Source organism: Condylura cristata, unplaced genomic scaffold (genome assembly GCF_000260355.1).
Source record: "Condylura cristata isolate star-nosed mole 26May11 unplaced genomic scaffold, ConCri1.0 scaffold00021, whole genome shotgun sequence".
Taxonomy (NCBI): Eukaryota; Metazoa; Chordata; class Mammalia; order Eulipotyphla; family Talpidae; genus Condylura; species Condylura cristata.
Window position 1 is genome coordinate 21,214,798 of NW_004567122.1, and position 21,065 is coordinate 21,235,862.

General features: G+C 34.6%; 1 protein-coding gene across 1 annotated transcript in view; it reads right to left on the bottom strand.

Annotated features, from left to right (window-relative positions):
• The window catches only part of FBN2 (fibrillin 2), a 223,976-nt gene that overhangs the window by 127,290 nt on the left and 75,621 nt on the right, over positions 1-21,065 (bottom strand). Inside the window, exon 7 of the mRNA XM_004686681.1 lies at positions 20,424-20,549. Coding sequence (XP_004686738.1) covers positions 20,424-20,549 — 126 coding nt within the window. The remainder of the gene's footprint in view (positions 1-20,423; positions 20,550-21,065) is intronic.

The window sequence follows — 21,065 nt, forward strand, 5'->3', positions numbered from 1 at the left end:
ATATATATATATATATATATATATATATATATATTTATACATATTCTCTAAACAATCCAGAAGGAATGCAGCTTTGCTGACACCTTAATTTAGCCTGATGAGACCCATCCTGGATTTCTGATCTCCAAAATTGTCAACTATTAAATCTGTATTGTTTTAAGCCATTATGTTTGTCATCAAACTTTGGATTTATATACAGCCATTCCCTACCTTCTTTTCTTTGACTTATTGTAAAACCCACTGTAATCTAGCAAGTATCTTCAACAGCCAAGTGAAAAAATTTCATCACATCACTGGGTGTACTTTTCCTTATCTTATCTGACATTCTTGCAGAAAACATCATCTACATTCAGTTGGCTTCAAAACTGGAACACATATCTTCCCTGAATTTCCTACTTTTACACAAAAGAAGGATATGGAATGGATAATTTAGATGCCCCATAGTTTTCTCAAACTCAGCATGCAATATTACAACTTTAGCTCCATTACCCCATCTGTATATACCCACCAGTATTTCTCAGGTTCTTTCACCCAGTAATGGCCCAACGATCCATTCTCTTCCTAGATGTAAATCTGGGATCTTGATACATTCCCTTTCCTGACAACCATTTTATCACCAAGATATCTGGATGGATTCTAGTTCTTAAGTATATCTCCACCCTCCCCCACAAATATACTCTCTACTTTTCTGTTTATTAACCACTGGATTACTGTGGCAGTTGTCTTTGAAGTCTTTCTACATCCTATTATTCAACTGCCACTCTTTTTACACATTTCATCCACAATCATCTTCCTATAATATACGTTTAGTCAGCACTTGAGTCTCCTGTTTTTCAGGACAGTGGTGTCTTTTACCTCTCTAGACTTTTCCTTTTACATTTTATTTTAGTTCCCTAAATAAATCATAGTCCAGTTTACCTTGTCTTTGTGTGTGCTCTTCCTATGGCTGAAAAACTGTACTGCATTTCACTTTTTTTAGTCTGTTTTAGATCTATTCATCACTTACATTTCAGTTTAACTATCAATCCCTTGTGAAGTCTTTCCTGACCTATTTCTCCTCTGTAATCCCTTTCACTCTGCATCCCTACATCTACTTTAGGATTATCTGCCACACTAAATTATCATCTGTTGCTAGATGCTGGAGGAGCCCAGGAAACCCCTGCTTTCAGCTCAACTCACTGCTCTGCAATTCTGTTTCTGGTTCAAGGAGATGTTTACCTTATTTATAAAACCAGATGGGCCTTTGTTCTCTTTTCTTTTGTGTCATCTGTTACTGTTAAGTGTTTGGAGTATAGAGGGGGCACTAAAGCTTCTCGACTAGAAGTGAAAATCTCCATGTTTAATAAGTTATGTTCCAGGTGACTCTCAGCACATTAAAATTTTGTAACATCTGTACTCTTCTTCTGCAGAGAAGATCAAAGCCATTTGCTAAATTATTCAACCTATATTTCCCGATTACTATATTCTCTTTTTCCATTTTCCCTGACTTTGAAGTGTCTACTCATCTTTCTAGAGCAAATGTCCCTTTCTGTTCTTAATTCCATCACCTTTCCAGACACCACTTAACTTTTACTACTAATTAGTTCAATTTCTAGCTTTTATCTCTTCTCTTTCCAGCCTCTTCCACATTACCTACAAGCAAGACCACACTCCTAAAATATATTAATAAAAATCTCTCTTCTTCAACTGTTCAGTCATCCCCCACTACACGCTTTTTTGATCTCCTTTACTGTAAATTTCCTAAGTTCAGCATTAGCAATCTCAAGCTTTTCACTTTATTATCTTTTCGTAAAATCGACTTTATTCTCTTGAACAACAGTTGCTGTTCTTGATGATCTTTTTTTTTTTTTTTAAATAATGTTGCTTGGCTGTGTTAGATTACAAATGCTACTGTAATATACTACCAAAAGAGGAAGAGAAAGTGAGGATAGTGGGTCAAGGGGAAGATGGACAAGGAATAATTCCTTCTGGACTGATAATAAACACCAAGATCCACTTTATATCTACTGTACAGAGGACAAAAACTTGTTATGTTATGTAATATCAACATTTCTGTGTTATTTCAGAGTTTTACTATCGTACAATTTTATATTTATTTTTGACCTTCATCTCTTGTTATTGATCTTGGGAAATAAATTTAAAATAGTTTCTGTAAGTTAACATTATTAGTCATTAGTGGGATAATTGTTTTAAAAAATATTTTTATTTATGCATACAAGAACTGGAGTACAGGCCAGAGGTGAGGGGAGGGGGTAAAAGGATTCACCAAAGACAGAGCAGGGAGCAGAACAAGTAGATTGACTGAAATACACTGCTGAGAGAGCTATGGGTGAGTTATGGGCTGTCTGCCACTCATGTGGGTCACTCCCTGGCCAGGCATCGAATACATGCTGCAGTCAGTGGCTGTAGATAGCTTTATAGTGCTTTGCTTTAACCCCTTGTGCCATCAGGGAGGATGCACTAGTGGAATTTTTTAGTTGAGTTTTTTTTGTCTGCTTAGAATAGTAGCATTTTTAAAAGCCTGCAATTGTAGCAATGAAATAAAAATGTTCTGTTTTGGCCCGAAATCTTTCAAAACACTAATTTGGAATAAGTCATGCCTCAAGTAACTGCAGGAAAGAGACAATCCCATCAAAGCATTTTTAAACTTTACAACAGTTAGCAAGTTATTTGTTTCATAATTCATAAAAGTTACTGATAACAGAAATGCAACAGTATGAGTTTAAAGCTTTGGTCAGCATCCCAAAACAAATTTCTGGGAAGAGTAGGTATTTACCACAGTGGTTTTCCCCTTTTTCTTTTCTTTTTTTTGGGGGGGGGGGAAATATTCAGGATGGAAGTATTTTGATAACTTTTTTAGACTAAACTTAAAACTTAGAACATAAGACTTTCAAAAACAATTAAGACTTAATTATTTACAAGTTTTTAAATACTAAAGACTTCACTTTATCTTAGCCAAAGGCTGAGAAATGACTGAATACTAAAAGTTTAAAATTATGTTGAGCTTTTGTATAATACTTTTAACAACTGAGTGCTGAACTGTTAAAAACTGTATCCTCCAGTATCTTTCTTCATATCTGCTCTGCCTTCCACAACTGCCTTAAATTTAAGATCTAGGGAAATTAAATCGAAAAACTCTTAAAGTTGGGTAAAACCTACAATTTCAACACAAAAAGCAGGAAATTCCAAAGTTAAATTTACTATAACCATTTGGACTTGGCAAAGGTGCAAGAATTTTAATATTTTCTGTGCCCATTTTTTTTGTTAAGCATCAGTAGTACATTAAAATGTAGTCATAAAACCCTCAGGGCTTTTAAATGTATTTTGGCATAATGCAGTATGAACCTCAGTCTTAAAAATCTTGATCTTTTATCAATGCTCCAATGATGCAGCAAGTTATTTATTTTGTATCGCCTAAATAAATGGCATCAATTGAAAAATAAGTCTGCCCTACATTCCATCGTGAAATTATATAAATACACATTTTTTTTCATATATATTACCCATAAAAGGGAACAAACTAAAAAAAGGATATATCTGTCACTAAGATGCATACAATGTGCTTTATTTAAAAAAAATTATACTAGTAATCCACATATTATATTGTTATCACAATTGTGTATCGCTTTATCTTTAGGCTTTATTCTTTAGGAGTCCTACAAGAATTACTTAGCAAAAAAGTTAGTATTAAATATCACAATTGCATTTTTAATAAAGATAATTCATTTCAAATAGTCACAGTTGTATTTTCTTGGACTTGGTTGATGTACTTACTCACCTCCCAGGTCACATTCACATATATTTACTTTAATTCTACAGGCAACTGCATGTAGACTGAACAACGAAGACATATCTGCATATATGGGCAAAATGGGTTTTCCAGGCATGGTGTGTATAGAGGAATCATTCCAAAGGCTCAGCCATGAGGCATACACTTTAATATGCTCAAGAGCATGAGGGAGTTGTATCAAACCAGTAAGCTGTCCACTAGCATTCCGGGTACAAAATGGGAAATTCTAAGAGTTTCAATGGAAATGCTCACCCAGTTTGTCACTGGACTCAGTTAGGTTACACTCTAATTGGGCTACCGGAGAAAGGACACATTCTCATTTTATACCTGAATATTGTTTCAAAGTATAGAAATGGTGCTTATCCATACAAAGTCATCTGAACAATTTCCAAAGACAATGAAACACCTCAAGGTTCCCCTGAGACTTTGCAAGGTCTTCATGTTTGGGATTCCTTTTTTGTTTAAATACCTGTAGCACCTATTTCACCTGTTTTAGTCTACAGACTTGAAATTTTAAGTGATGAGGTTGGAAATGTTCACAATAGGTTTATATAAAGTAAGAGAATATAGAGTAATGGATATTTTGAAACCACTTGTGAACAAGCAGAAAGCAACTTTATTATCTCCAATGCCATTTTGTAGTATATTTTTTTTGCCAATTCTTTCTTGACCCTAAAAAATATCAGGCAATTACAAGTATTTCCATTTAGTTTTGATGGGGAAAAATGTCCATTCAGTTCCAAGATTCACATAACACTAATTTCTCATCCAGTTAATGCATTCTCATCAGTTTGAGACTTCAGTAGGCTTAGAAGCCTTCTGAAGTGGAGGGGGAGTGTCCTTTTCTTCTTTTTACTCCTTTCTCCCTAACCAGCAGTTGCTATGAACACTTTCAAGGTTACAGTGGGGAGGGGTAAGGACAAGTACTTAAAGCTCTTGATTGGTAGGGACGTTGTCTCATAAGACTTTTCCTTCTCAGTCTCCTTTGCTGATACTTTCTCACCTCCTGAACTTCTAAATGTTGAAGTGTTTCTATGGCTAAGTTCTTGAATTCCTGTTTTCAAAAAGTTCTCCCATTCTTTTTGATTTTTTTTTAAAGATTTATTTATTTATGCATACAGAACTGCGGTACAAGCCAGAGGTGCAGGGGTGGTGAGAAGCTTCACCAGAGACTGAGTGGGGAGGAGAACAGGCAGATCAACTAAGTAATCTGCTGAGGGGGAGCAGTGGGCAGGTAAGGAGAGGTCTGCCACATTGTGTGGATCACCTTGGGGGCGGGGATCAAACTCATACTGAAGTGGTAGCTTCTTAGTGCTGTGCTTTAATCCACTGCACCACCAGCGAGGGCCCGTATTCTATTTCTTTTAATCATGACTTAACATTTTCATTGCGTAGGTCCTTCACCACCTTGTTAAGTTCACTCCCAGGTATTCTCTTTGATATGACTATGAGATTGTTTTCTTGATTTCTAGCTCTTCTAGCACATAGTTTGCACATAAAAACACAACTAAAATCTGTAAAGCAATTATTTATGTCGGGTAATTGTTTCTGTGTTAATTTTCTGTCTGGTGATCATTCCAGTGGTGAAAGGGGGTGCTGAAATCCGTACAACTATTATGTTGTTCCCAATGTCTTTCAGATTTGATATTAACTGCCATATATATATATTTAATTTTTTAAATGTATTTATTTTGTAGAAGAACTGGGGTGCATGTCAGAGGTCCAGGAGGTGAGAAGATTCACCAGGGATAGAGTAGGGAGCAGAAAATACAGATTTACTGACCTAAGGGGAGCATCTGGTGAGATAGGGGAGGTCTGTTGCACCATATATGTGTTAGCTCCCTGGCTGGGAATCAAATTCAGGTCATCGTGGTGATAGCACTGAAACTTAACCCATAAGCCATCAGGAAGGCCCCTACCTTATATCATTTTCAAACCCCTACATTTGATGAATATATTTTATTGAATGTTACGCCTTTCTGATATAGTTTCTTGAATCACTGTATAATATCCATTCTTGTCTCTTAATAACTTTTTTTTTAGCTGAAATATATCTTATCTGGTATACAATGGTTGTTCTTGCCTTTCTTTAAGACCCATTTATTTGTGGGATTATTTAACAACCTTTTACTCTAGGTCTATGTTTTTCTTTGTAGGGTTTTTTGTAGACAGCAGAAGGCTGGGTTGTGTTTTCTGAGCCAAAAGTCACTGTTTAACTTTTGATTAGTGAGTTTAATATAGTTACAGTCAGGGTGATCACTGATACATGAAAGTCTGCTACTGCAGTTTTGTCCTTAGTTTTCTGGTTCCACCTATTTCCTATTTCATTTTTTTTTTTTGTGAACATTTTTCTCTTTGATATACATATGAGAGTTCATTTAACATTTCTTGTAGGGTGGAATCTAGAGTTTTCAAACTCTTGCTTTTCTGGGTATGTTGTTATTCCTCCCTCATATCTGAAGAAGAGTTTTTCAAGACACTGTATATCTTGGCTGGCAGCTTTTACCTTTGAACATTTTGAATACATGACTCCCTTCGTTACTTGCTCATAATGTTTCCTCAGCCAAGTCAGATTTAACCCTAATTAGGCTACCTTTATAAGTTATCTGCTTTTTTCCTCTTAGACTGTCAATTACTCTTTTTTTTTTTTTTTTTTGATCTGAACTCTTGGAATAATCATGACTGTGTCTTGGGATCGGTCTCACTACATTTAAGTTAACTAGATGTTGTTTTATTTTCATGAATTTCTATTTAGTTTGTTCTCTGGGTTTAGTCATTTTTCCTTTTTATTGCTTTGAGTAAAGTCTCTGTTTCCTTCTCATTCTCTTCCTTTTTAGTATAACCATTATTCATATAGTTCCTTTCCTCAAGGAAAGTTAATTAACTCTTGAAGTGTTTCCTCATTTTCACATGTTCTTTCTCCTTCCAACAGTGCATTACTATCTTCAGGGTTACTGATTATATCTTCAGTTTGGTCTGGTCTGTTTCTATGGCTTTTTCCCATTTTTATCTCAAAAAGATCAATTCGATTGATCTTTTCACATCATGCATCTCTGCCATTTTTTTATTTAAAGCTCCAATCCTTACTTTATGTTCACTCATTTTATTTCTGAGGGCATTAGCATGCTTTCTGAGTTATGTTGTAGGTCTCTGATGAGTTTTTATGTGTTTTTTCATTTCTTTTAATTTCTTTATCTGGTAATTTTGAAATATGTATGTGATGGAAGAAAAATCTTTAATGTTTTTTTTTTTTGTGGTTCATTTATGGATAGCTGATTTCTTTTGCTGATATAGTTCCTTGAAGATTCAAGGTGCTGTGGTGGTGTCTTTTGCTATCCGCCCATTTTGTAGCTTTTAGTTTGCCTTATGTTCAATGTCCTTATAAATAACATGGAGGGGGCGTGTGCCTTCATATTTCAAGCATATTGCACTGCTTTTGTTTATTTATTTCATTTATTTATTTTATTTTTTAATTTTAGTTTTGCTTTGCCACTGATAATCAGTTTCTGAGTCAGGGAGTGAGGGAAGGGGCTATAGGGACCCAGTCACAGGACTGTGTGGGTGCTAGTTTGTGTTTATAGAACTTGATGATAGCTCTCCTCTCTGGTTTTCCAGAACTGTATCTCTGCAATCTGGAACTTCTGCTCTACAGGGTCAGCATGAGTCCACAGGGGATACAAGAGGAGAGTGTGACCCAGAGCCCCTTGGTCTCTTTACTGGGGAGCACACCCCGTGTCTCCATCTCTGCACATATCTGCCCTCAGTCCAGGGTGCATCTCTGCTCAGTTCTCCTCTGCTCAGGGCTACCAGCCAAACTTAGGAGCGCAATTCCAGGCTTTTCAGGCAGACTCCCACACTGAGCACAGTCTCTAGGTTTCTCTCTTCAACTATCTTTTCTTTTTTTTTATATCAAGTGGAATTTTCTTAGCATCAGTATAGCATAGTCAATACAAGAGCTTCTCTGTTTCAGTCATGGGACCCTCTGGTTCCAGTTCCCGTGTGTACTACTTTCAAATTATCTCGCTGGGAGCAGAGACATTTGAGACAATTCTTGGGTCCTCTTTTTTGCTACAGGTCTGAGTCCAGCCTCAGCCTGAGGGACATTTAGTTCCTTGCATGATTCCACAACCACTTTGAAGTGCTAATGTCACATCTCTAATACACAGTCTTTGCTTTCTGCCCTGGTGTCTCTCAGAAGTTGTGCAGGAAAATTCAAGTTGGGGCCTGGCCATGCACACACTATTAAGGACCATGTGGTTCCCCACATTTTTATTACAATCTTCTTGTCACTCAGCAGTAATAATTAATTGTTTAAAATGAAGGTGAGAATATATCATTTCTTTGCTCAAAACTTTCTCACCTTAAGATATTAAACTACAGTCCAAACTGCTTATCACAGTCTGCAAAACTCCCCCAAGCTGGGCCCCATGCTGTATCTCTAAGCTTATTGCTTACCAGTTTGTATCCTTCTTGCCTCATTTCCAGTCACACTTGCTTTTCTAGTGTATTCTCACAGTTCAGATATGCCCTTGCTGGGGGCTACTGCATTTATAGGACTATGTTAGGAATTACTCCCCTAGAGGCCATGGTGTCATCCTTATCCTCCTTCATGTACTTGTTCAAATATTACCAAATCACTGTCTTTCCCTTGGCACCTATTTAAAATGTCACATCTATATAAGTACTGCATAGACTCTCACCAGCTTTGCTTTTCTGATGACTTTACTGCATGTGACAAAATGTAGATTTTACTTATTTATTGTAAATCCCTTGTCTGTCCTGGTTTCTGCACGAGCAAAAAAAGCTTTTAATCTGCTATGTTTTCTATGGTATATCCCTGAATCTAGATGCATATCAGAAATGCAAAAGAAAAAAAGACATTTTTCTGATAAAATGGTTGTGGCATGTATTCTCTGGCCATGGTGGGTTTAAAGTCCAGTCCTTTCATTGATTATTTTGAGAAATATCCCAGCGCTGAGGTCATCTCATATCTCACTGCTAATCCCTGCGATTCCTCCTCTACCTGTCCATTTACAGTTCTTGTTCAGTCCTCACTGTTTATTTTCAGGGTAAGGTCACCCACAGTTCCAGGAGTCCATGTCAGCACCACCCAACCCATCTCCTTTCTTTGGATTCCTCATCTGGCAGATAGGAGCTCATGTATCCTTTGTTTTTCAAACTCTGGAAATGCAGAAGTGGGACTTTCATATACAAGTTAGGCTGCACTTTTTATATAACCCTTCCCCACACTCTTATCTAGCTTATAGACAAACCTTTCCCAAAGATATTCACTTTCTTATCCAATCTCGTTATGAAATCTCTCTTTTTACAGATCCTGGAGGTGAGGAATGGACCACTGAAGGCAGAACAATTTTCTTTTTTTCCTCCCTCATCTTACTTCCATGGCTCAAAAGTTACGCAAATGATAGACAGTAGTTAGACATAATAATCCTAAAACAACAACAACAACACAATGACATTTCAGTTACTTCCTCAAAGAGTAGCAGATTCTAGAATACATTTATTGGTGGCTTCCACACAGTTTCTTGATTCCAGGTAGAAATATTAATATTCAAATAACTAACCACTCCAAGTAAGTCAACACTAGTATGTAGGATTTACCTAAAATCTGACATTACACTCAGTGAAAAACAATAAAAAATAACATTATTTTATCCTGAATCTACAAATAAAATAAACAAGAAAAAATTTAAATGTAAAATCAATTTTAAATAAATGCCGGAATGTTCTACTTTTTGTTTTTCTTTATTAATTCATTATGAAAAACAGTTTTTCTATCATGGTAAGTTAAGGAAAAATATTCCATGTGCAAGGAAAAATATGATAATCTAATTTTTGAATAGCTATATTCTATGAGTTAGTTAAGCTGAATTAATTTTCTAAGCTTACATCTAAATATTCACAATATGGTTTTACTAAAGTATTGGAGAATTTTCTTCAGCAAACTTCAAATGGTTCCTATTACAATAATTTCAAGGGCCTAAAATCTGTTGGGCTTAGAATCTCACAGAAAAAGAAAGCAACTGCTGATACATTTTTTCCAAATATCATTGAAAGCACTTTCTAATATGCTTTCATGTTAAAAACAGAACCTATTTATGTCTCACATAGAGCAGAAGTTTTAGTTTGCTTATTTTTTGTTTCACTTGTAAGGTTACCTCTATTTAAAACATAAAATACAATATTGACCACAGCAATATGCACTCCCTTTTTGATTCATTGGGAGTAAGCAATGACTCATACTTCATGTACAGTAATTGCATAAAGGCAGAACAATCTGGAATTATGTCGATGCTGAGAGAATTTTCATCTAGTTTCAAGAATGGCAGATTTCCAACTGCACTTTAGGTAACAGTATAGAAGGTTAGAGCAGTAATTTTATAAAGAGGAACAGGAAGACTAAGAGGAGATAATTACAGATAAGGAAGGCAGATCTAGAATGATAATAGAACTAAGTCTATTAGAATCTGAGCAGCTCATTCCTTTCCCTTTGAGACTCTCAGACAAACATGGCAACCTTGAGTTTCAATTGGAGAACATTTATTTTTGGAAGTTAAATAGTTTTATAATAGTAAAAAATAAAATAATGGTATAATAAATCTTATAATGCCATTTCTCATATTCTACTGATTAAAGTGACACATCTCCATATCTACTGCACATCCCTGAAAATAAGGATGAAAGGATTTTCAGGGCAGTGAAAATACACTGTGTGATGCTATAATGATGAACGATGTTCCTCAATGTAACACAATTCTGTTGGTGGAGGATGTTGATAATGGCAAAAGTTATTCATGTGAGGGCAAGAGCTATATGGAAAATCTCTATACCTTTCTCTCAATTTTGCTTTAAGTTGTAAATACTCTACAAATTTAAAGGCATGTTCCAAAAGTTAACATGAACTTTGTTCTAATCAATATTTTCAGGAATAGTGTATATAACACAGTTTTATTGCACTAATCACAGTTTTCTCCTTAAAACATTTTAATAGATTATAACTATTAAAACTTGCTTTTCCAAGTTTTACCGAGGCTGGTGCTAAAACAATTACAATCTTAGAATTAGATAGAGGGTAGACAATTTAAAATAGGCAAACATTACAATAATAATGGGAACCAAGAATAAAGGAGGATAAGATATCACCCACTCCCTGTTTAAAAGTAAAGTTTTATTAGACCCCAACTACACTAACTCATTTATATATTTACTGTCTGGTTGCTTACATGCTAACAGTTGTAGAGCTGCATATCTGCAACAAAGAATGACTTCCACATCTCAAAATACTTATTATCTGGCTCTTAGCAGAAAAAAAATTATCAACCCCTGATTTAGAGGGGACTGGAACTTGCAGCACATACCCAGAGTCTCAAGTTGTTCTCTTCAATTTGAAGAAATGAGACTGGAAAAGCACAGTATTTGGGTGAGGTATGTCACCATGAAAATTCAGGATGTCTTTTGGAACCCTCCTCAAAAATAAGGCCTACTCCCTTGAACGAAGGGTTTCAAACTGGTCAACATACAAATTTTAAGTCAAACTGAAAAGCCAAGGATCAGTCACTTTTATACTCTATTCCGGATAGTTCCAGAAACTATCAAATAATACTGATTTTGCTGAATTGGAGGTCTTTACTATAACTCTTAATATAGATGTGAACAAAATGAAAAGCTGTGAAAAAACTGCTATGGAACTCTATCACAAATGAGAGAAAGAAGTTTTGACATCTAGTCACATGTTTGTGGTAGCTTGTCCAAGAGTTTAAAAGAAGGAGACTATTATGTTTCATATTAGCATCAGCTATAGCTAGTTAAATCAAGCCATACTAAATTTAGTATGATGGCATACAGCTGTTGGGAAAGAGTGCCACACTGTCTCCACCAGTCAGGCAAATTTTAGCCATGCTTGAAAATACAAACCCACAACTCAGTCCTGCATTTGTCCTGTGTATACTACTGTTCCATTAGGATAACAGTATTATCTCAGATAAACTGAAAAAGTCATGTTAACATGACTATTTAAAATAGGCAAAAATTACTATGTTAAACCACATAGAAAACCACAACCCACTAGGAAAACCAAAGCTGATGTGAAAAACAGCAACATACCTATCCTTAGGATGACATAAAAAAAAATTGGCTCATTCAATAAATTTATTAGGTTTAAGCTTTATGCTTTCTGAAATAGGGCTACCTAAAACAGTTGTTCTCAAGAAATAAGCAAAACGGATACTTTGACAACAAAGCAGGTGAGTGTAGTTAAAATTTTCCAAATATTAAAATATAATTCACTGTGTACTAAAATTTAGCAAAAGCAAAGTATAAATGAGAACATTTTACACTGAAATATGAAAGGATTACATTAAAGAAAAGAGAGTACTAACCAGGGACAAAGAAAGATAACTGGTTATGAACTTTTCTTATATATTGAATGATACAATATGTAGTATTTTGTAACTAGATTTTTCACTTAGCATTGCATTTTGAAGATGTATCACTGGCATAGCAGGTATCTACAACTCATTTCTTATCATGGCCAAATAACATACCATGGCATCTATATACCACATTTGTATTAATTCATTCATTGATGGGAATTTGGATTTTTCCTTTCTTTGGTTATTATTAATAATTCTGTGAATATTTATATACACGTTTTTGTGTAGACATATTTTATTTCTCTTGGATTTAAGCCTAGAATATAACGGCTGAACTATATATGGGAGCTCTGTTTCACTTTCAAGGAACTGCAGATTCTTTTCCAGAGTGATTACACCTTCTCACCAGCAATGTTTGAACTCCATTTTCCCCACATCCTCATCAACACTTGTTATTTGATTACTACACTATTTGACTGTCATCATCCAAGTGGGCATGAAGTTATGTATCACTGTGGCTTTTATTTTTATTTTTCTAATGACTTACACAGAAAAGATAATTCAAACATCATCTCATATTTGGTTATTTATATCTTTACTAGATGGAAGCACCCAAAATAAATTAGCAGGCTGTAAAAATTTTCACCAGCCCTTTAGACATTTTTCAGTGCCAGGGCAGTAAATGAAGTCTATAAAAGTCAGTAAGTAACACCTGCAAGAAAAGCAGTCCTGGATCTAGGACTTTCAAGTTTTGTTTCATTTCTGCTTGACTTCAACAGGATATTTCTTTAGAGTAGACTAATTTCCTTCAGGCACTGAGCCATGTTAATTTGTGAGATAGTGTTCCCGCTAGCTCACTCCTGCTCTCTCTGTCTTTCTCTCTCACTCATTCAAAATAAGCTAAGGATATATATGAAGAATATTATAAAACTGGCATTTTGCTACCTTCATTTTTGTGTGAATTATCGCTTATCCATTCCCACTATGAAGAAGTGAAATTAATGAATAATCTAAAATGAAGAAATGAGTTATATTCCAGTTTATATATTTTTTCTTAATGACAAAGTTCAAAACCTTCCTCAAGTCCTTTCCTTCCAGGATACAATAGATTTTTCTATCATTAATATATATCCAAATCCAATTTTATATCTCTGAGAAGGATGTTTTGGAGGCCTAATTTTTCCAGAAACCTTAGCAGAGATGGAACTGTGAGAATCATAGTTCAAATTACTTTACCATACTTTTTCATATTTTTAAAAAGAATTTAAATATACAACGGTACTGGGGAAACAACACTGATTCCCACCACTTGGGAAATTTCTCTAAATCCAAAGGCAATTTCCTGACCACTGTGCTATGCTAAATAAATCAAGCACTCTGGGTCTCAAATGTCCATTCCTGCAATTTGTGTGGAACTTCAGCTGGGGGAATAAAAACAAGTTGAGACCAGTCAGGAACTAATGGATAATCTTAAATCCCAGTTCCATGTTCCCTCATCATTATGATAGATGAATCTGAATTTACTTATTGTCCATTAATACCTTCATATCAGATTAGGCAAATAAATATATGCTCCACTAGGTCGACTTTGTTTAGTGTTCAAAGAGCCATTTATAGAAAACTGTACTAATGAGCATAACTGAAATGTCATATTAAAATTCCTTTACAATTAATATTTTAAGATGTTAGATTACATTGTTTACTGATTCTTTTGCAATTAATTTATGCTATTCCTTCATTCTTGAAAGACATAAAATGTCAAATGCTTTATCTTATATAATACTCACAGAAGCCTTCTGAAGAAAAGGCCATTATTATCTGTCATAAAGATGAAGGCATTTGGGTGCGCAACAGGTTAAAGCACAGCACTACAAAGCTAGCAGCAGCAGCTTTAGCACAAGTTCGATCCCAGGTCTCTCCTATTTCCCTGCTGCTCCCTTCAGCAGTGTATTTCAGTCATTCTGCCTGTTCTTCTCCCCACTCAGTCTCTGGTGAATCATTTTAATGCCCCTGCACCTCAGTTTTACATGCATAAATAAATAAATCTTGAAAAAAAAACAAACAAAAAAACAAAAGATGAAGGCATTAACTTGTTCAGGATTACACAGTTCCCAAAAGTTACAGATGGAGCTCACACCCTGATATCTTAGTTCCAAATCTTGGGTTATTGACCAACATTCTAAAGTGTATGTAAAACTTAAATTGCCATTTCTATCTAAGATTTTCCTCTTCTATTGAAATAAAAACTTAAATATAAATGTGCTATAAAAGAAAGCTATAAACCTGATCTGAAGACTTCCAATTTGGATCCACCATCCGGAACAAAGCTTTTCTTCATGTGTTAAAGCATATCTGTTCTGTTGAATGATTTTCTTTTGGAAAACATTTTTCACAGATTATCACAGATGATGTTATCGACTGCCTCATGTCAAATGTAAAGGACTCTTTCTCCTTTTGACTTTCATATGAAACACTGAGTACAATTTCCCTTGTAAATAATCTTGTTAAAGTTGAAATTAGGAGAATGATGTCACTTTGGGAATTCACTGTGAAATACTGCTATTAATTGACCGTTACTGTCAAAGTACTGTCCAAGTTACTTAACACATGCATTTTAGTGGTGGAAATCATTTGGGAAGAAATGAAGAGAATTTAAGATTCATCCATTGTGATAAATAAGCCAGGAAGTGATACATACTAATTTTGCATTATATGTCAACTCTGGGCTCCTCTATAGTTTCCCTGGTCTCACTTTCTCGGATGTGACATGTCTGTTCATGGGATATAGAGGGTGTCTCTAAAAGTCAAGCCTGAAAACCCCACTATAGGTCTGACACATTTAAGGATGTGTAATTTTAACTGTGGACATGATTCATGATTTAGTCATTTATGATCATATATATGTTTGGCTCTTAGAAAAAGATCTCACAGAGATCTTACAAAGGCCATCATTTCTTGATCATCTGGGTAGACAGGATAAACTCTTAGAATTAAAATTTATGGGTTAAATACTACGGTACATTTGGAATTTTAGTAGATAGCTCTAAATGGCCATTTAAGAAATATTACCAATTTTATACTTCTATCAGAATTTAAGAGAATGTCTGTTTCTCAAAATCATCACCATTTTCTATTATCATTTTTATTTCATTAAAGTTTAGAGGCAAAAAATAATATCTCATAGTTTTTTTTCACATTCTTCTTCTAAATGGATAAGCATATCTTGATATATTTAATAAGTATTGGTATTTCCCTTGTTGTCAAAAATCAATTCAAACCCTGAAAATTCTTTTTGTAATTTCCTTTTGATTCATAGAACTTTATATATTGAAAATTTGTCTTTGTGTTATGAATTGCAAATATTTCTTCCAGCTTTTCATTGTATTTTGCTCTTACTTATAATGGGTTTTACTTTCATTATTATCCAATTTTTCTTTTATGTAGCTGAATTTACCAATCTATATCTATGTCACTTATCTGGAGTGAGAGACTAAGAAATCATCTCTCATCTCTACGACTAGATAAAAGTTCTCATGATTATTTTTAACAATGCTGTTAATCTTTGATTTACTTAACATTTATTTTGGTATAGAAAGTCACATAAGGGACCAATTTTATTTTATTTCAAATGATACTCAGTCATCCCAGCATCATTCACTGCATATCAGATCTTTTCCCCATTGATTTTGTGCTCTAAATTTGGAATTTCTATTATATTCCACTGGGTTGTTTACAGGCCAGTTAAATTTTAAGCTTTTGTAAACATGTCTTTGTATCCAAAAGAGCTAGTTCCTGTTCTTTTTCAGTTTTTATTCTTATCTTTTTATAAAATGATAGAGTACACTGCCTATTCCAAAACTGTTAACTTTACACCTCCACTGTTGATATCCTTTTATGAGCTAAGCTAGAATTAGGTTATATTTACTCCTTTCGATCTTCTAGACCTGCAGTTTCAAATAGTGAATTCATCATGAGCAGATTATTTTAGCATGGTGGTACAGAATGAATTTTTATTTTTAATGAACAGAAAATATAGCATAGATCCACTGACTATGCATAAGCTCTTTGATTCAAGGGACAAATACTTTTTTCAAGTATAATTCACAATTTTTTTAAATAAAGGATTTAAAAGATGATAGTTTTGTACTCTTTAAATTGATCACTTAAAAATATTTTCTGTAAAAAAAAAGTGTTTTCTGTTTCCAGTGTTTACTCAACTGAACTTTCATTTCAAAATGCAGTTTTCCTTATGGGAAGTAGTCAATGGATTTATTTATTATTATTTTTTAAGTTAATATATACTTTGCTAATATGAGTAAAATCAAGTATTTTCAGTTTAGTAGGGAGATTAATTTCCCATGGTTTATCAAAGCGGAGCTGGAATAGCAGCTAAAATATGGTGCCAACAAGTTTCATGAGAATAAATACATGAATCTGTTGTCACAAATCTCAAACAACAAAATGGTAATGGAACAAAGCTGGAGGGAGACTCTTCAGAATAAACTGTAAACAACTACTTGACATCTAAAGAGCCAACGAGCATACCCCTCCAATACAATGAAGCTATTTTCCTCCTCTCCATTTAAGCCTGGAAAGAATAACTAGCTCAAGGAATGTTAAAGAAGGTATAGTCATGAAGTGTGTTTGTGTGTGTGTGTTGGAGAGGGAGGTTCATGCAAGGACAGCTGGTACATACTTGTGCTTTAATCCAAGTGGGCTGAAATTCAAAATAACATACTTTATTTTGAAAAAGAAAAATGCTGGAGAGTCTTCTTACACTCACTTCCTATGATACTGATTTCTTATGCTTCCTTTCTTTATATAAACTAAATAGATATTTAGATTACTGAATCTTCTAATAGAGTAAACAACTTACTCAATCTTCTCCTTGGATGTGAAGAAATAGTTTAGCTTAACAAAGAATCATTTGCCCACTGTATGACAGAATTAGGAAAAGATTTTGTAGCCAATCTAGACTGGGACAAAAAAGACCTGATTCCGTAAGCCTAGAAGATTTTAAGGAATCCAAGACCTTAACTCAGTAAATGCAGAAAATAATGAGAGAGAGAAAAGAGAGAAGAAAGGGGAGAGGAGGATTGAAAAAGAGAAAAAGAATGCCCTTTCTGTTTGGACTCTGACTTATAAGAAGATAGTGTACAGCTGAACACCAGAAAAAAAAAAAAAATCTCATGTAAGATCCACCGAATATAATATAAAACAAGTCTGAATGATAGATATTGAATCAGAAGTTTCAAGCATTAAATTAGTAGATAAATGCCTCCCTCATTATTTTATTTATTTTCATTTCAGTATAACCTATATATAATCAAACTTAAATGTTCAGCAGATTAAACCTCCCAGGATACTATTTTGGCTAATAGCATATTCCAATGAAAAAGCTCCTTCTACAAGAATATAAAGCCATTTCATCCTTTTAGAGAGAGAACAAAGGCCTTTACCTCAGAATTACTACCAACAGGTGACACACAGATCTGAAAATGCCAAACTGTATTTATTAATGTTTATGCTCTAGGTTCCTTAATGGCAACCAGAGAAAATTTAAATTATTAAGAAAAAATGCCAGACAAAGGAAAAGGGGCTTACTGGCCCCTTTCCAAATCCAATTTTAAACTGGCCCCACATTTAATCTTCTTTGGACATTCAACCCAGTTCAAAGAAATTAACTTCTTATATACCCTACTCTCTACTGATCAGCCCATATATTTTTAAGAGCCTATATTAAATCAGGAACAGCTCCTGATTCTGGGATACAGCATAATCAAAAAAGAGATTTTATCCTCAAGGATCTTATTCAAGCATTGGAGTGACATGGTCAACAAAAATTACAGAAAACTCACAGCACGATTTTTAAAAGTTAATAAGCAAGCTGTTCAATTTGTTGTTACCACCATTTCCCCAATCATGTGAATCAAAAGGCTGGACTTTTCCTTCTTATTTCTGAACATAAACTAGTAACTTTAAGAGTAAAAATTATTTTTTATATGTTTTTTTTGTATGACCAGAAATATGAAATGTTTATAACAGAAACAAGGTATCATTTTAAAATAGATTTTCCAAAACTACTATATTTTATATTCACATTATATAGTACATATAAAGATTAAAATATCTGAAACTTGACAGCTGTTTACAAGTAATTGTCATGGTTATATTTTTACTTAAAGCAAGCATTGACTTTTAAAGCTACATTTTTACAATGACACTACATAAACTTTTTATAAAGCATATATAATTCAAAACGTGTCACTAAGTATAGCAATAGTTTACAGTCTTTCCAGACACACTATGCCACCAATTACAATTAAAAAAAAAAAATTGTATGGCCCTCCCTGGTGGCGCAGTGGGTTAAAGCACAGCATTAAGAATGTAAAGCCGCTTCCGCATGAGTTCGATTCCCGCCTGCCCCGGAGGAGACCACATGGCGTGGCAGACCTCTCCTGACCCGCCCGCTGCTCCCCTCAGCAGTGTACTTCGTTGATCTGCCTGTTCTGTTCCCCACTCTGTCTCTGGTGAAGCCTCTCACTGCCCCTGAGCCTCTGGCCTGTACCCCAGTTCTGTATGCACAAATAAATAAATCTTTAAAAAAAAAAATTGTATAAGTCAATACCACCTGACCTTTTACATATAGGAACAATATTACCTAAAGAAAAGTGGTAACAATTAAGACATATCCAAATAAATAAGACTAATACACAAAGTAAAAAAGGCTTCACAGAACCTTTTAGTATTCAAATTCTAATCACCAGTTCTTCCAATTCTGCTGTTTTTTACCAATCCCAAGTATTAAATCACATACTTCCATCTGGGCAATGGTTAAACAGATTTGGCTGCTTAGGCAGGAAGTAAGGAAAGAGACGACTGGATTCGGGACTTTGGGTGGTGCCTACATTACATCAATAGCTCCCTTTCCTAAAGAACATAGACAAGTACAAATAAAGAGCTATGCTGTCTTTCTTCCAACTCTTGGCTATATATGTTGTTTTGGAATAAATGTGATGTAGAAAAGGCTCATTCTATTTTCAACTAGGAAGAAATATATTACTGAGTATTAATGGAAATGTCACTACCACACTAACCAGTGAATGGTTGTGCCTTCTCACCTATAATCAAACAATGTCTTTGTTCTTCAGTTCAGCACCCATCGATCTAGTTTGGATATGATTCTAGAAGTAAGGGGACTGACAAAAAGCTGACCAACAGAACCAACCAAAACAAAGCCAGGAGGAAAAATACACAAAAAAGCAAAGAGACAACTGCACAACCCAGAATTTCTGTAGATCCTTGACAATGTGGTTCAAAGTCTATGCTAACTCAGATAATTATGACAATTCTTCTCATCTTCCATGTAGTTTTTTTTTTAAATTTTCAACACAGGCAGAATTTGGTTATTAATGCTGCATTTATGCATTGCATAACATAGCCCTTTAGATATATTTGTATTAAATTTTCAGAATTTATTTGGTCCTAAAAATAGTGAATTTAATGCCTTTTCTTGAATTTCATAATAATGAAACAAATTTTGACCTATTTGAAGAAGGCTAACTGAATTAACATTTCAATATTATAACCCAAAACTCACATCCCAAAAACTTAACTTTTAACATATATTTTATTTGAGTAAACTAATTTTTCACAGAAGATCTATTGTGGTAATTCCCAAATTTTCCCTGAGTCAATTATGCTTTAAAAATTTGATAGTCAGGCCCTCCCTGGTGGTGCAGGGAGCACTACACTAAGAAGCTAAAGCCACTTCCACCATGAGTTCGATCCCCGCCTGCCCCGGAGGTGACCACATGGCATGGCAGAACTCTCCTGACCCGCCCTCTGCTCCCCTCATGAGTGTACTTCATTGATCTGCTTGTTCTGCTCCCCACTGCCTCTGGTGAAGCCTCTCACTGCCCCTCAGCCTCTGGCCTGTACCCCAGTTCTGTATGTACAAATAAATCTTTTAAAAAAAAATTGATAGTCAAGCAACAGTATTTAATAAAAAGTCAAAATATTTATTTTGTAATATATAACATAATATCAACTTTTAACATCATTTTACACAGACATTATATTTCATCTGAACTACTCTTTACCCAGTTTTTGTCTTTGATATAACATAAATGAAATGGGAAACCATTAAAGGAAAATATAAATGGTTAGATCACATCCATTGTTGCTGCAATGTAGAAATGGAAAGAACAAATCGATTTATGATCAGAATAGACACTCACCTTCACATTTCTGAGTAGTTTCACTCTGCTTGTGACCAGCAGGGCATTTGCATTCAAATGAGCCCACTGTATTGATGCAGTTTCCTCCCTGACATATTCCAGGAATAGCTTGGCATTCATCAACATCTGCAAAAAGAAAGCATTTTGAACACAGAATTTACTAGTTTTCAGAATATCTCTATATATTTATTTAATGTGGAGAAGAAATTCAATTGTTTTCAAGATAATGGCATGAGGGGATATACCTTGTATGTGTGTATTTTAACTTAATATAATGGCACATAGTATAGATCTAATTTTGTTTCCTGAAGTTTTCTTTTGGAATTTCATTTTTTAAGTCTTGCCATATTTTTATGCAGATAACCAATTTCTGGCTTTGATTTGCTATAGACATTTCTTAGTGTGTTTACTGTCCTGATGATAGTGACTTCCCTCCTTCTTAGTGAATGATAAAATGAATGTCCCTAGTCTATTCTTTATGGAACTAAATAACAATGAACTTTAGGGACTCAAAGAAAATCTTTATCCCTTTGCTTTAGATCCAGAGCATAATTACTAGAACACAGGGTATGCACACCCAGTATGAATAAATACTGCCTGATGGATCTTCATAAAGCCTACAGCAATTCATACCACAGCAAA